The following is a 15,091-nucleotide window of genomic DNA, read 5'->3' on the forward strand; positions in this document are numbered from 1 at the left end:
GATTCTGAGCCTAACACAGTTGAAACTCTAAAATGTGTTCATTCTCACCTGTGTCACTGCTCACCTTTGTCCCCCTCCCTAAACTGCATTCATGAGCTTCCCACCAGGGTCAGGACTTTTCCATGAGAAAGTCCTGCCTGGCCTTACAATGGCCTTTCCCTCCTAGGCTAGCTTCCCCTCCCTGCCCCCATATCAGTCTGGTCTCAGAGTGGCTAGCTCTGCTCCTGCTGTTACATCCAGGGAGGGGCTCAAGGGAACAGAGTCCCTTGTTTTGACCCCTTCCTGCTTCGGTGACAGGAGGGTTGCAGAGAGGGATTAGTGAGCTAATTAGAAATGATTGCATCTCTCAGCATTAATTAGCAGTGCTGTGGGCTTGCAGTGTGCACTTTGGAATTGAGCCCCCTGCGGGACAGTGTGGCAGGCAACCCTCTGCCTCCAGAGCCTGCCAGCCCCACTGCACTGATTAAAAATGATGGAACAGGTTTGGGTAAACACAGTTAAGGGCTGCACTCCCAAGTTGCTCTGGGTTCTCTGACTCAGACCCTCTGTGCCTTTATGACTGGACCTCAATTTCCTCTTCTGTAAAATGGGATCAGTGGGTATAGGAGAAATTCTTCCTGGGGTGATTGTAGGTAGGACCTTAAAGACTGTACCTCAGGCTCTTGGCCCAGCAACAAAAGGGATTCGGCTGTTGAATGAACATCAGGCCATAACAGGCTCCTGGAAGAATCTTGGGTTCTAGTGAATAGATGATCTCTAAAGTTACGTTTCTTGACACCAAAAGAGCCCATGGTCTTGGCCTTCTTGGGAGATGCCTAGCAACATGATGTGTCTGCTTATTGGACTCATTGAGCATTCCAGGTAGGGAGGTGTGGGTTGAACTTGAGCCAGCTGCCACCAAAGAGTGGACATTTGGCCAGACTAGCACTAGTTTCCCAGATTCTCTTGGTAAGACCAGGCCGCAAGGAGCAGAAGGTGCTGCATAATGAGGGCCAGGTCAGGCACTGAACTAAAGGGCTAATGGCTGGCAGGGGGTCAGGATGTGTCAGCTCCACTGGGGCCTTGGGAGCTACAGTGACCACCTTTGTTTTGTTTTCGGTTTCTCCATGCAGCTCGGATTGGGAAAATGAAACGGAGGAAGCAAGATGAAGGGCAGGTATGTCCCCTGTGCAGCCGCCCCCTGGCAGGATCGGAGCAGGAGATGAGTAGGCATGTGGAGCATTGCCTTTCTAAGGTAGAGGGGCCATCACCACCTACTCCCCACTCCTTTCCCTTCCCTTCTCTTCTGTTCCCCTGAAACTAGCTGCTGATTGCCCCCGGATCTATGGGCTATTGGGGTCTTGTAGTCTCCACAGATTCTTCCTCTCTGTTCTTTGCCTTCTTTTGCTTTCTCTCTCCCACTTCTCCCCTGGGGCTCCATGGAAAATTATTGGGAAGAGGCCCAGGTCTGTGACCAAAGGAGCCCTAGAGCTGGGGCCCATCTGGCACAGTGCAGCTGGGGGCTAGGGCTGTGCCTTCCTGGCACGTCCTGGGGAGCGGGTAGGGGTGACCTGGGACCGGCATGATCCTGCTCTGCTCTTCACAGAGGGAAGGCTCCTGCATGGCTGAGGATGATACTGTGGACATCGAGCATGAGAACAGCAACCGCTTTGAGGAGTATGAGTGGTGCGGGCAGAAGCGGATACGGGCCACCACTCTCCTGGAAGGTGGCTTCCGAGGTACAAGCAGCCAACACATAAACAGTGGCACTCTGGTGGCCAGGTCTCTGCTGGGTATCCCTCTGTTGGGAGCTGAGAGACTGGTGGCTGGTCGCTGGTCATCCATTCCACCACGTGGAAACTGCTGCTGGCGGGGCTCCTTTGTGACCGTGCTGCCTGCCTGTGATGTGCATATTAAAATGGATGTATTTGGGTGGGGAAATGGAATTGTGAGGCTGCAAGCTAGGAGTGACGAGGGGGGCTCTCAGCCTCGGGTGATGCATTGAAGGTGACAGCCAAGCCGCGTTAGCACCTGCATAAAATATTAAAGGGACGGTTATGCATTTATCACTCCATCCCTCTTAAGGCTGATAAATGAGAATCCAGCAACCTGCTGTACACCTCCAGCACTGGGGGCCCTGAGGGCTTCTAGGCAGACACATTGGATTTTCCTCCTCCTCCTCAGCCCCATGTCAGGGAAATCAGTTACAGAGGAGAGAGTGAGTTATGGCAAAATTTGACCTCCCATGAGCTTCACTGGTGAATCTAATTTTAGCTCTGATCCCGTCCCTTCTCCCCAGGCGCCCTCTGCCCTGAAGCAAGAGGGGCCTGGGCCCAGCTGCTCCCTATATCCCTTGTGCCCTCCACAGTTGCTGCAGAGGGGTCTGCAGGCCTTGCCCAGCTCCTTGGGGGCAGATGGCATGGCCCAGTGGAAGCTCCCCATCCTCCTCAGATCCAGCAACAAACTGGCTGGGTGCCCGGGGTCAGGGTTCTCTTGTTAAAGTCCTTGCCTTGGCCAGGTGAGAGGAGGAGCTGTCTGCTCCTAGCCTTCAGCTCTTCTCTTCTTCTGTGCACAAGCACAGCTGGCACTGCAGCTTGTGGTCATTAAGTGAGCCAATCTGCTTCCCATCTGCCTCCAGTTCTCTGAGCAGCACTCTTGGGAGTGCTGCTGTGTCTGATCCCTGGGGAATCTCACAGCAGCTGAGAAGAGGGAGTCAGTCTCCTTGGGGCCAGACTACTCTAGGCTAGTTCCAGGAGGGTTCCCGAGGGTGCTATCCCACAAAGACTGGCTACATGAAGGGGCTACAAACCCAGGTGGCGCATTATGCCTTGGGCTTCTCTCCCTTTACCACATGTTTGGGTTAAGCCAAAGTGTAAATTCAGAAGGTCAGACCAAACTGTTGCCTGAGCCTGAGCTGGAGAATGTTCTTCTGCCATCTTACTCCAGTCCTGTCCTGGCGCTTTAAAGAGTCTGGAGCCCGTGAATTGTGTGCACACAGGTGTCTGGTGGCAGCCCATGCAGGCTTCATTCCAGGATACTCTGTTGGTGATAGCAGATACATCTTCCATTGCTGTGGCAACTTCTTAGTCAGGTTTCTTGGCACAGAACTGGACCTGATGGCTTTTGGGCACCAGAAAGCCCAAAGGGGGATAAAGCTGCACAGGGCCTGCTGATTTGACATAGTATTTTCCCTGAGCTGGGATGCAGTGCAGAATGGGCATGCGGGGCTCTTAGGCCCTGGGCGGGTGTCAGTTTTCCCTGAGTGTTTACTCTGTGAGGTTGTTCCTTTCAAGAATTCCTGAGGGGAGTTCAAAGGGGGCTTTTCTTTGAGCGATTTGGAGAGCGAGAATGAGAGTGAGACTTGAAGAGGGAACAGGGGCCGGAGGTGCCTTTATCTGCAGAGAATTGCTCCAGCTTTCCTGATAGAAGCTGCTGCCGCCTCTTAAACAGCTTAGTGCAGTCAAAAGACAGGCAGACTTGAAAGACTGTTTTACAGCGAGATCAGCGGGGGCCACAAGGCAGAGAGCGGGGTGCAGCGGAGCGGAGGAGGCTGAAGCTCCTCGGTGGGGGAGCTATCAAAGGGAGGCCCTGGCTGATCCTGACTGCCTCTGCCCCCAGAACCCTGGCTGCAGAGACTGGCCATCTGTCAGTCTACCCTCCCTGGCCAGGTCCAATAGACCCTAACTCTTGGGGGGTTGGGTGTGGCCCTGCCAGGCGGCTGGTGTCAGTGCAGTGCATTGATCGCCCGCCGGGCGGGCTGGGCCACAAACCGGGCAGTGCGTGCTTAATGTGATTGAAAGGCAGTTAAAATGGCGGTGACCTTTTCAGGAGGAATTAGATTGCCTGCCAAGACCGGTTAGAGGGAGTGATAACGCCGGCTGAAGAAGCTGCCCAGCCGACTTCAGAGAGAGGGAGCAGAGGCAGGATGAGCAGGCGAGCGGTGAGGCCCATTTAAGCTGCCCTGTGCGTGCTGACAGAACAGAGATTGCTGTCCTTGTTAGATATGAAAGAATTGAAGAATTGCAGATAAGTTCCCATATCCGATCATCCTCTACCCCTCCTCCCAGATGGGGGACCCTTCGTCATCTTCAGCAAAGCTTCCCACCAGGCCCAATGGGAGCTGGTCTGAGGGAACAGATGAGTTACCCTGAATGCAGTCTGCTGTGGAGGCCCTGAACAAACGAATTTTGATGGAGACACTTGACTGAGGGGAACAGACCTTGGGGATGGGTTACTACTGAGCGGGAGACCTGGAGAAAGGGAGCCTGGGAGTGCATGAAATGGTATTCTAGGACAAAATAAACCACGAGACAGAACGGGTAAGCACTGCGATAGGGCCGCCTGGAACTAGATCTTTAAGACACTAAAGAAAACGGGATGATTTTAAGAGAGTAGTTGGAAGTGCCTAGGAAACACTTTGGCCTTCCCACCCCTAGGAAAAATGCCAGGCTGTGTGCCCTAGCTGTTGATTGTTCCCTCAGAACCTTAAATTTGCTCACTTCTACTGTTTCTCCCCGCCCAAGTTGTAAGTGCATAAAGGGCAGCGCACACAGCTAGTACTTAACCAACATTCCCCTAGAATGTTTTACAGAAGAGCTCAGCAGTTAGGAGAAAAAGACTCTTCTGGGGCATCACGCCAGCAGAACAAGCGGCCTCTGGGCCAGAGAAGCAGGCATAAGGAAAATTTAATTATACAGCCATTTGGGACAAACCTGCTCCTACCTGTAGTCAAAGGAGGAGGTATGTGATGAATGATTCACACCTTTCCTCATTTCCTACCTTCTACTCTTGGGTCCTGAAAAAGTTCTGATCCCTCCCCTGTGACAGTTCATCCAGCTGGATTTTGGGAACCTGGAGCGCGTCTTTTTTGGAAAGGGGCAGGCTGGAGAGCACATGGGAATGGTTTGGTTTAAGTAGGAGACAATGATGTGATGGGGATATGAGTGATAAGATGGAGAAATTTCCCTGGAAGTGGGTGGTATCTGTAGCTGAATCTTTGACCCCTGGAGGGGAACTGTTGCTGGAATCCAGCATGGAACCCTTTGACTCAAGCAGGTGGGCAGGAGGGAGTAGGAAGGCACCACAGAGCCAGCAGTCAGGACCTCTTCCTACAGACAACGTTTTGCAAGTGCCCGTCTTAGACATAGGCTGGTTCTAAGTAGCCCAGGATGAGATGTCATGGCGAGGATGGCAGGGCAGCTTTGGCACAGATCTTTCAACTGGCTGTTCTTGATAAAACTTCAGCACCAGATTATGAGTCAGGGCAGTGAGGGAGATTGTAAGTCCAAGGGCACAAAGAAACAGGCCTTGCACTAGCTGCTGCTTCCTTTGGTGCATTGTTTCCTAAAAGATGGAAATCCCAGATGCTAAAAATGTCCCCCAGCTTTGTCCTGTTGCCTGGTCCACTCAGTGACAGCTCTTGGAACAGCGACTACTGGAGACAGTCATGGGAGTGGAGGGGTTAGGCTGCTGCTTTCCACCTCCTTCCCACTTTTAGTTATGACTTGCTTGGTGGGAGGGGTGAGGAGAGGTGGCAAGGAGCAGGGCACCTTCTGTCCCCTGTGGCAACTGACGGGATTTAATCGCCTTTTGGAACACAATTGTTAAGCAGGGACAGAGGGAGTGCAGGCAGAGGCGCAAGTATCAATGGTTTTAAACGGTGTCTGTCTGTATGCGTCTCTCCTGACGTGAGGCAGTGAAACGCGTTATCGAGGAGGCCCGGAAAGTGGCTAAGTGCGTTTGACACACGCCAACTCCCTGCCTCCACACTGGATAATTGCATTGTCAACTGTTCAGCGAGGTGGCAGGTGACACTGCAGGCCGATTGATTGTCCCGCATCGCAGCTCCCCAGACTGTCAGCTCCCCAATCGATGGCGTTTACACAAGACACCGTAACTGCATCTGTAACTAATTCCAGTGTAAAACTCTCCGGAAGCTGCTGCCCCTGCCCCCCCTCCTTTGGAGAGCAGAGGCCTCGGGAGGACCCCAAGACTTTCCTTTCTCCCTGGGCTTTAGTTTTGTTGGGAGCAGCAGGTGAGGAGATCAATGGCTCCTCTTTTGTGGTTTCAGGTTCCAGGACGTTTCTGCCCCCAGTAAACAGGCATCTCCAGTTTCTCAATCGATCATCTGATCAATTGATTAAATTAACACTGATTTTTTTTTTTCCTCTTTTTCTTCTGGATGACCCAGAAAGAAATGAATTTATGGAAGAGGGGTTGTTTTTATAAAATTTGGACTTGCATCATTTCTGCATATAACCCTCTCCCTTATCACTAAGTAGTCACTTGGAGGGAAGGAGTTTTTCACACTACACACCCACCTAGACAGGGCACCGTGATCATCAGGCCTAGTTGGCCTGTGGGTGGCAGTCAGCCCTTTATGTCACTTTAAAGTGGGGCCGAGCCATAACAAGGGGACCTCTCTGGTGACCACAGGGGCACAATGGGTTGTCTGGGGGGACTGAGTCCCATCCCTGGATAGCAGCAGGAGTGGCAGCTTGCCTGCTACCCCCACAGCTACTTGGAATAGGAGCAGAGGCTTGGAAAGGAGCTCTCTGTGCCATCTTGCCTTTGAGTACTGGCTTGGGATCTTCCAGCAGCTGAGAACATAAAACGACTGGGGGAACCTTCCTCTCAAAGCAGGAGGGGCGCAAGCTGGCGGGGGCGCTGTCTGCATAAAATAGCTTTATGGCCGTTTCTTTTTACTATGATTCTGCCAGAAGTCAGCAAGTGACATTTCATTAAGAAAATAAAGTTTAATGTGCTGGGAAAGAGGTTGGAGTTGGCTGGGATAGCACAAGAGTAAAACTGGCAGTAGCAGCCCGTTCTGAACACCTGTGGGGGTAAGGAGAGGTTCCCAAAATCTGTCTGTGCCGAGGAGTCAGGGTCAGAGTATAGAGCATGGAATAGAGACAGACACACCTTTTCCTTGGCAGAAGATGATGTGTCATGCTCATCATCCTACCCAACTGGTCAGAGGAGCAGAAGGCTGCCCAACTGAGGGCTGATGGGGCAGGTTTTATCCTGAGAAGTTTCTGCAGCCACTGCTAATCAGGCCTCAGTCTTCCTTCTGGCACAGGGCCCCCAGATCCTAACAGAATGGTGCTGTCTGTATAGCCGTCACTGCTGGTGCGTGGTGTATGGCACTTGCTGGGGGCCCAGCCTGCTCTATGCTGGTGGATACTACATTCACAGCAGAGTCAGACGTAAGTTTCAGTCTGGTGAGGAATAATGACAGTACGTCATAGGATTTAGGAGTTACAAGGAAGACTGGGTACAAGGAACAGGTGGACACCTATGTAGAAATACCTGGGAAAGTCTCACAACATGTTGCGGGTAGGAATCAGATCTTGAAACCATGTGTCTTCAACAGTGCACTCAAGAGAAGTTAAAAGAACGTTGAGGTGAGAGTTCACTCAGGAATACTTACAGAGCAACTGCTGTGGGTAGGCACTGTGAGTTAAATAAAGTAGAAGGCATGGTTGAGCTGAGACAGGCTTGCAGAATGAGCAGGCATTTGTTTGGAAGACTAGAAGGGAGACAATTCTAAGCAGCGATACCAGGAGGAACAAAAGCATGGGGACATGAGAAAACAGTAGGATTTGGCAGAGCAGATAGCTGTCTTCCTCTAGAGTATGAATCCTGGTCCAGGCCTGGCAGGCAGTAAGGCTGCAGAGGATAAGACTTAAGCCGAAAGGGTTCCTTGATGTTTTGAGAAGCTGGGACATTGGGGCGCCTCTTTTCTCATGGGAACCATACTGAGCTAAGGAGTGGTGCCAGGGTTCTCTGCTGTCCTTTTTGCCTGTCCACGAGGCAGGGCAGGGCCAGGCTGAGCTGAGGATGTGAGGCTGACTGCTGAGCTTCATGCACCTGGGGGATGGGAGTTGGCAGAGCTCAGGGGTCCAGGCCATAAGTGAACCTGATAGCTACATTCTGATTGATGGCGGAGTTTGTCTCCCAAACTGTCAGAGGGTTTATAGAGGTGCCACTCACACACACTACAGGAATTGCTTGTCAGGACACCTGGCCGTGAACAGGAGACAGAGCTGTAACTTGGTGTTTTCTCAGCTTAATGGCCCTGCTGCTGACCTGCCTGCTGCCTTGAGTTTGTTGGTGCCTCAGTGTAGAGGGCAAATGAGGACTGTCAGGAATGAGGGGTAGAGCCTCAGTCGTGCCCAGCCTCTTTCTTTCCCTGCTCCTGCTGACCTTTGGGATGGATGGCACTTTGTGAGATCAGACTGGAGGTGAGAAGAGAGAAAGTTCAGGAAGAAAGTGCTTTTGAATTGGGCTTGAAAGATGAGGAACATTCCAGGTGGAATGAATAGAATGACCAGCACGAGCAAAGGTCTTAGGAGCAGGACACAGTGGATTGTGTTTGCGATGCAGCAGTCTGTGTGCACAGGGCTCATGGAGTGAAGCGAGGAAAGGAGTGAGGGGGAGACATAGGTGTATCCAGATCTTCATGGATCAGCCCAGAGGAGCCTGGACTTGACTGTGCGTGCAGTGGGAGCCACAGTTGGTTTGGGAGCTGGGAAAAAAAGGGTCAGAACTCTGTGGTAAGCAGGATGAAGGAAGAGGCAAGAGGCATGAGGACCCATTGCCAGATAGTTATCCAGAGGGTATAAGCACCTGAGTGGAAGAAGTGGATAAGAAGAAATTCTTGAGTTTCTTCCTCACCTCTTTAAAAATTTCCTTGCTGATTCTACTCACTACAGGTTCCAATGTGTTCATCTCTTTTTGTCCCTGGCAAGGCTGCTATACTGGCTGGTGAGATATGGTCTGAGACCAGTAGGAAAAAGCAGGCGTGGAGAGGGAGAAGCAACTTTGTGGCCCCTGACCCAGGTCTGTCAGGAAGGGTGTCCTGGGAGTCAGACATACCACATGGCAGGTGGCCACGTGGGCCTGGTGTGACTTCAGCAGCTCACCCCTTCCCGCTGGCCGAGAGTCTGCCTATGGCTGTGCCCAGTACAGCTGGGTGGAGTTAGCTGCCTGCCTGGCCCTGCCCCTGTCCAGCCTGGTTGCCTTCATGGACTGCCTTGAGAAGCAGGTGTGCATGCCTATCCTCCCTCGTCTGTCCCTTCCTAATCCCTTTATAACTACACTTGTCCAGGAATCTGGGCTGAGTAAGGTGGAGATGAATAATTAATGTCGGGCGCTTCAGACACCAAATATTTGAACAGCTGCCTGATGTTTTTGCTGGCAAGGACCTAGCGGCCAAAATCAGGACATTGGCTGGGGGGTCCCGCTGTATGGTTCTGACTGGCTGTAGCCAGCCTGCTCTCCCTTCTGATGGACTTGACAGGCTGGACCATATGACAGCGAATGTCTCAGTCTTGGGTAAGGGTGGCCTTTTAGATGTGAATTTCTTTGTCATAGTCCTAGATCTGGAAGATAGATAGACAGCAGGCCTGGACTAGGCATCTCCTGAGGACCTGATACAGAGTACGAGTGGGCTAGTTCATAAGCAGAGACCATTTGCAGCAACAAGAAGTGGCAGAAAAGGATGAACTATGCAGGCTGAAATGTCAGGTCAAGAGCACCTAAATATCTGTCCTAGAACCTAACCCCCTGCCTAGAGGTGACAGAAAGGGCACCCTTAACCTAGTCTGGTTGACCCCTGGCCCTCCCCATACCCTGTTTCCCACAGGCTCTGGCTTCGTCATGTGCAGCGGCAAAGAGAATCCAGACAGCGATGCTGACTTGGATGTGGATGGGGATGACACTCTGGAGTATGGGAAGCCACAGTATCCTTGGGGCACTGTGGGACAAGGTGGGGCTGATGAGAAAGGCTAAAGGGAATAGGAAAAGCAGCTAGCATCCTTGGTAGGTATGCCCACACTATCCCCAGGGTCATGGTCTCAGCTTTGGCCAGGGGAAGCCCTTCTAAGGATTCAGCTCTCGTGGCCTACCACAAACTCGGATCCATTGTCCTTGACCACCATGCCAGATACACAGAAGCTGATGTCATCCCCTGCACAGGCGAGGAGCCTGGTGAAGCCAAGGAGAGAGAGGCACTGCGGGGTGCAGTCCTAAAGCAAGTGTGGCAGAGGCTTGGGTGGGTGGGTGGAGGGAAGGAAAGGGAAGCCCTGAGGTAGGGGTTAACCAGGCACCCACCCTCAGGCTCATTTTGTTCTTTCTCTTTCCTTCCTGTAGTGGCGGCCCTCCCAGCACACGCATCACACCTGAGTTCTCTAAATGGGCCAGTGACGGTGAGTTCTGTCTCGGGTCAGGAGCAGTATGGGAGAAGGGGACATCTCTTGGGTGGTGGTGACTGACTCAAGCCCAACCCCTCACCTGTGCCTGCCCCATCTGGCCAGAGAATGAGTTGCCTCTCTGTCCCAGCAGAGATGCCATCTACCAGCAACGGTGAGAGCAGCAAGCAGGAAGCCATGCAGAAGACCTGCAAGAACAGTGACATTGAGAAGTGAGTGCTGGGCCAGGAATGGGGGGCCCTTTGCAAGCAGCCTGCTGCCAGGGCTCCTGGTCCTCCAGAACTCAGCTTAGTCTTCCAGCCCTGGGCACATGGCCGGCATTGGGGCCCAGCTGGTGCTAAGCATGACTCTGTGAATTGATCGTTGGGCCACGGCCCCAGGAGCCTTGGCGGAGGGAGGAGCAGTCGGGCGGGTTGCCTGCCTGCCTGCCCACCCGCCTGCCCGCTGCGGCGGCCTCCACCCGGGGAATGTGATGTATGGCTGCCCAGCCCAGCTAGCGCACTTGATTCATCTCCAGTTTCTGTTTCTTAATCGGGAGCTAAATTGGTTTCATTTTTCTTGTCCCGGGTGGCGCTTGCAGTGGGTTTTAGGCAGAAGCATTGGGTCTCATCACTTCTGGTAGGAATTTTTGGCCTAGCTTTTCTGGCAGGATAAAAGGGGATATATTAGTACTTCATCCAGAGCTGTGTGACCCCTGGCCTAGATCCCCAGGAGCCACATGGACTTAAAATCAGCTGTGCATCTTATTGCTGTTCCAGAAGCCTAAGCAAGAAGAGTTCTGGCCCCAAGAGGTAGCATTGTCCGGGTCTGGCTTCCTGGAACTACTGCCATTGGCCATTGCTTAACTCCCCACACCCACTCCTCCCTCCACTAGAGACCAGGTTCCCTGGGGTTAAAAGGCAGCCTCTTCATTCCAGGGCCAGTGTTCCATCTTGCCTCCTGCCAGGAGAGTGGATTGCAGGCCAGTGCAGGGCCAGGTCGGTGGCCCAGGGTCACCTCCCATTTGTTTCCCTCCATTTTGTGTTGTCATAAATTCATTCCAGCCCGTTGTGGTTGATCAGTTTATCTCGGCCGGGGCCGCGAGTGCTGCTGGCATGATGTATGGGCCGCGGCGCGGGGCCCGGCTGCCCATGAATCACCGCAGCTGCTCCGTGTCAGCGCCGAAGCGGGCCGCTCGGATTCGGTGCAACCAGTTTGGAGGGGGGGAGGAATGACGTATGGATGTTTATTTAATAATTCTCTCCTACTCCAGCTGAGCGGGGCGGGCGGGGCCGTAAGGGGCACCCACCCTCGTCTGGAGGGGCTACTCATAAATCAGACAGACAAGATCATTAATCAGGGATGGCGCCTAACGGGGAGGTGGGGGCCAGAGCCAGTGGCCATCCATGAAGGTACTACCCACCCAGGGTTGGGGGGAGTCAGGATTTCTGTCCCACCTGTGTGAGCACAGCACCAGTAGGTGGGGCTCTCTGGGATAAGTTAGGGACTAGTCAGTGATGTAGAGATCTCCAGTGGGTCTAGATCTGCCATGATCTTCAGACCCCATAACTTCTCTCTTCTTGATACACAGCATGGTTTGACCCTAAATCTTTCATAACCCAGGGAAGGAGGAAGGCAGGATGTTATCGTTGCTTCCAGCAAATTCTTGACCCCTTACCCAGGAGGCGTTCAGGAATAGCTCACAGCCAACCTGGGTCAGGGTCAGGAGGCGTGGGTATCTCACCAAAGTAAAGATTAGAGCCCAGGTATGTGCTAAGCACATTTTGGAGAGGCTGGCTCTGAAGTAGGGATGTGGCCTTAGAGCTTTTGGAGCAGGAGCAAGAAACAGCTTCATTCTCTCCTGACCATCCTTGTTGCCTTTCCAGCTCTAGCTCATTTTCTGATATAAGGTTTGACAGTTTATTTCCTGCCCTCGTCCCAGGCCTTAGGTTTCCTGTCTTTGAAATAACCACATAGGACCAGGCAAATGCTCAGCCTGGACCTCAGAGAAGAAGCTACCCATCTTTATCTCCTTGTCAGGGATTTACCAGCAATCCAGATGGGAGTGGCACATAGGCATTGGGCAAAATGCCAGGGGAGGAGCTAGTGCTGTTGGTGCTTATGAGGAGGGAGAAGGTGGTGACAGTTAAGAGCTGGAAAGTTGCATGGTGCTCCCAGCAAATCAGTCGGTGCCAGTCCAAGCCTTTCCCAGCTTCCCTGGAGAGATGCAGTGCAGAGACCTTGGAGTGAGGGAGCTAAAGCATCCCTGAAAGAGGGACACAGATCATGAAGTCACATTCTATGTTGGGGCATGTATCCTAAGAAAGAAGAGTAGAAACCAGAATTCATTGTTGCCCATGGCATGTTACCCATCCCCTCACAAACCCCAGGTAGCACTCAGATGACCTTTCTGGGCCGATTGTTTTCCTCCAAGCTGTTTTCCACCTTAGGAGCTGGTCCTTGCCTCTACCATGTGCCCACACTTGTGATTCCACCTCAGCTCCCTCTTTGCTTCCTGGTTGAACCTCAGCTCTCGTTCTGTCACAGCCCTCTAACACCATCCTCATTACTTCTATCATCTGTAAGACAAGCTTTAGTTTCTGACTGTGGCATCTGAGGACCTACCAGATACATTCTTCTTTCCCACACCTCCAACCAGGTGGGGCTCTTGAGCCTCTTGGCCTTTGTTCATCCCTCCTGTTCCTCAGCCTGGATGCCTATCTCCTGGATACAACCAGTATAGAGTCATGGTTAGTTGCATAGTTACTGTTTGACCACTGGGGTCCCATCTCCCTCAGTCTGCATGAACCTAGAGCAGGCTACTTAATGTTTTCTGTTTTGAGTTTCTTCACATATAAAGTGGGAATATTAAAATCTTCTCATGGGCTTTCTGTGAGGTATAAATAAGATAATAATTATCAAACCCTCAGTACAATCTCTGGCATTTACTAAGTGCTTAATAAATTTGAGCTATTTTATTTGTATTATCATTATTCCCTATGGCCCATTGCTAGCATTGTCTTTTCTCTTGCTCCAGAAAGCATTCTTTTCCCTCTGTGAGCTCCTCTGTCTTCTGTTCACTTGTTTTAGGAAGAGTGGGAGGGATCACTTCTTGAGATTATTCTAGCTATTCCCTGATGAGTACTGCAGCACAAAGAGTCTTTGAGAAGTTGTAGGGACCTTGTGCAGGGCTTGGACAAGAGGTGAGGACTACCTGGGATCTGCCTAGGAAGAAACAAGGAGCCTTTGAATGGCTGGGAGAGAGAAGAGGCTGCCACCATTGGTGGCTCTGACTGAAAGCCTGGAAAGCACTTCTGAGAGGAGGGGGGGATGAAGTATGAGATGAAGTATGAGATAGGCCTGAAGTATGAGATGAAGAAAGTGAGTTAGGAGTAGGAGTGACCCAGGGGAAGCAGCAAGTGCTGAGAGTTCAAGGAAATAAAAAACGGTGTGGATGGAGAAACTCGGTTTGGTATGGATGGAGCATGAAGTATACAGTGGGTGCTGAGGGATGCAGCTGGCTGGGGCTAGACCAAGGAAGGCCTCATACGCCTTATGAGTTTGGTAGAGCTTGACTCAGATTGATATATTGAAATGGTGGATGTATAAATGTTTTAATTTGGCAGCTCTCCTGCCTGCCTATAACTATGTAGGTGTTTGTTTTCATAAACCTTTTTCCTTTGCAAAACAGGAACAGCTCTTTTGCCCACCTGTGACTGTAAGGTGCCTTGCTGTTTCTTTATTCTTTTCCTAATAAACCTGTCTTTTTAAAATGTAAAAAGAAAAGACAAGAAATGGTCAAATTTGAAAAATTCTAGGTGCTGGGAGAATGGAATGGAGATGAGGGGACTGGAGGCAGAGGCCCTTCAGGTTAGTGGAGTAATTCATAGAAGAACTAGTGGTGGTGGAAGCAGAGTCCAGAGATACTAGGAGATGAACAACAGGCTGTGGTATTTGGGGTCACTAGGAAGAATGGTTCGAGATATATGGCTTAGAATTCAGGGTGGAGGTGGAGGAGCAAGGAAGGTAAGGTGCTTAGTTCTGGAATGTGGAGTTTGCAGACACAGCATATGGGCGGGCATGTCTGGAGAGACATTTATATATGTGGTCTGGAATTCAAGGGAGGTGTGGACTGGGGGTTCAAATTAGATGCCAGCCTGTTTGTTACCTGCCCAACTATACCATCCTCTTTGCAGAATCACTGAAGATTCAGCTGTGACCACGTTTGAGGCCCTGAAGGCTCGGGTCAGGGAACTTGAACGGCAGCTATCCCGTGGGGACCGGTACAAATGCCTCATCTGCATGGTGAGAGGGAGCCTAGGGAGGCCCTTGGCTGGGCTTCACTGCCCCCTGGGGGTTGGAGAGGATCTCTGCACTGTGATGGGCTCTTCAGAGGGTGGGCCAGCCTCAGAGTGACCCCTTCTCTGCCCACCTCCTCCCTAGGACTCATACTCGATGCCCCTAACATCCATCCAGTGTTGGCATGTGCACTGTGAGGAGTGCTGGCTGCGGACCCTGGTGAGGTGGCATGGGGTTTGAGGAGTGGGTGGCTGTTGGGTACTACCCATGTGTCTATGTTATATGCTTGAGCCTGCTTGGGAGGAAGGGGAAAGGAGGGAGGAGCAGGAGGAAACTGGAGCATAGAACATAGCAAGACAACAGGATTTTCAGCGCACACACGCATGCACACACACCCTGCCGCCAGCTCACTATATTCTCTTCATCCCCACCCCAGGTTTATTAAAATCTCCCCCTCTAAGGGTTCTCTGCCTGTGCCTTTCTCCCTACCCCACCCTGGGAAGGCCCACTGTATCACACAGATGGGTGAGATCCTGGGTCAGGCTGGATATGGGTGTAAGCAGGACCAGGCCTCAGCCCCTCCCCCTCCCATTACTAAGCTCCTTCTGCTCCTGCCCCTGTTC

General features: G+C 51.9%; 1 protein-coding gene across 2 annotated transcripts in view; it reads left to right on the top strand.

Annotated features, from left to right (window-relative positions):
* RNF220 (ring finger protein 220) overlaps positions 1 to 15,091 on the top strand; it is a 249,947-nt gene that overhangs the window by 233,482 nt on the left and 1,374 nt on the right. For both annotated transcript variants that reach the window (XM_037500499.2, XM_037500501.2), the window contains 8 exons: positions 1,113 to 1,234; positions 1,586 to 1,718; positions 9,626 to 9,722; positions 9,926 to 10,012; positions 10,132 to 10,187; positions 10,324 to 10,402; positions 14,366 to 14,474; positions 14,613 to 14,687. In XM_037500499.2, the coding sequence (XP_037356396.2) occupies positions 1,113 to 1,234; positions 1,586 to 1,718; positions 9,626 to 9,722; positions 9,926 to 10,012; positions 10,132 to 10,187; positions 10,324 to 10,402; positions 14,366 to 14,474; positions 14,613 to 14,687 (758 nt within the window). The remainder of the gene's footprint in view (positions 1 to 1,112; positions 1,235 to 1,585; positions 1,719 to 9,625; positions 9,723 to 9,925; positions 10,013 to 10,131; positions 10,188 to 10,323; positions 10,403 to 14,365; positions 14,475 to 14,612; positions 14,688 to 15,091) is intronic.

This window comes from Talpa occidentalis, unplaced genomic scaffold, assembly GCF_014898055.3.
Source record: "Talpa occidentalis isolate TD23 unplaced genomic scaffold, MPIMG_talOcc4v2.1 talOcc4.9, whole genome shotgun sequence".
NCBI lineage: Eukaryota > Metazoa > Chordata > Mammalia > Eulipotyphla > Talpidae > Talpa > Talpa occidentalis.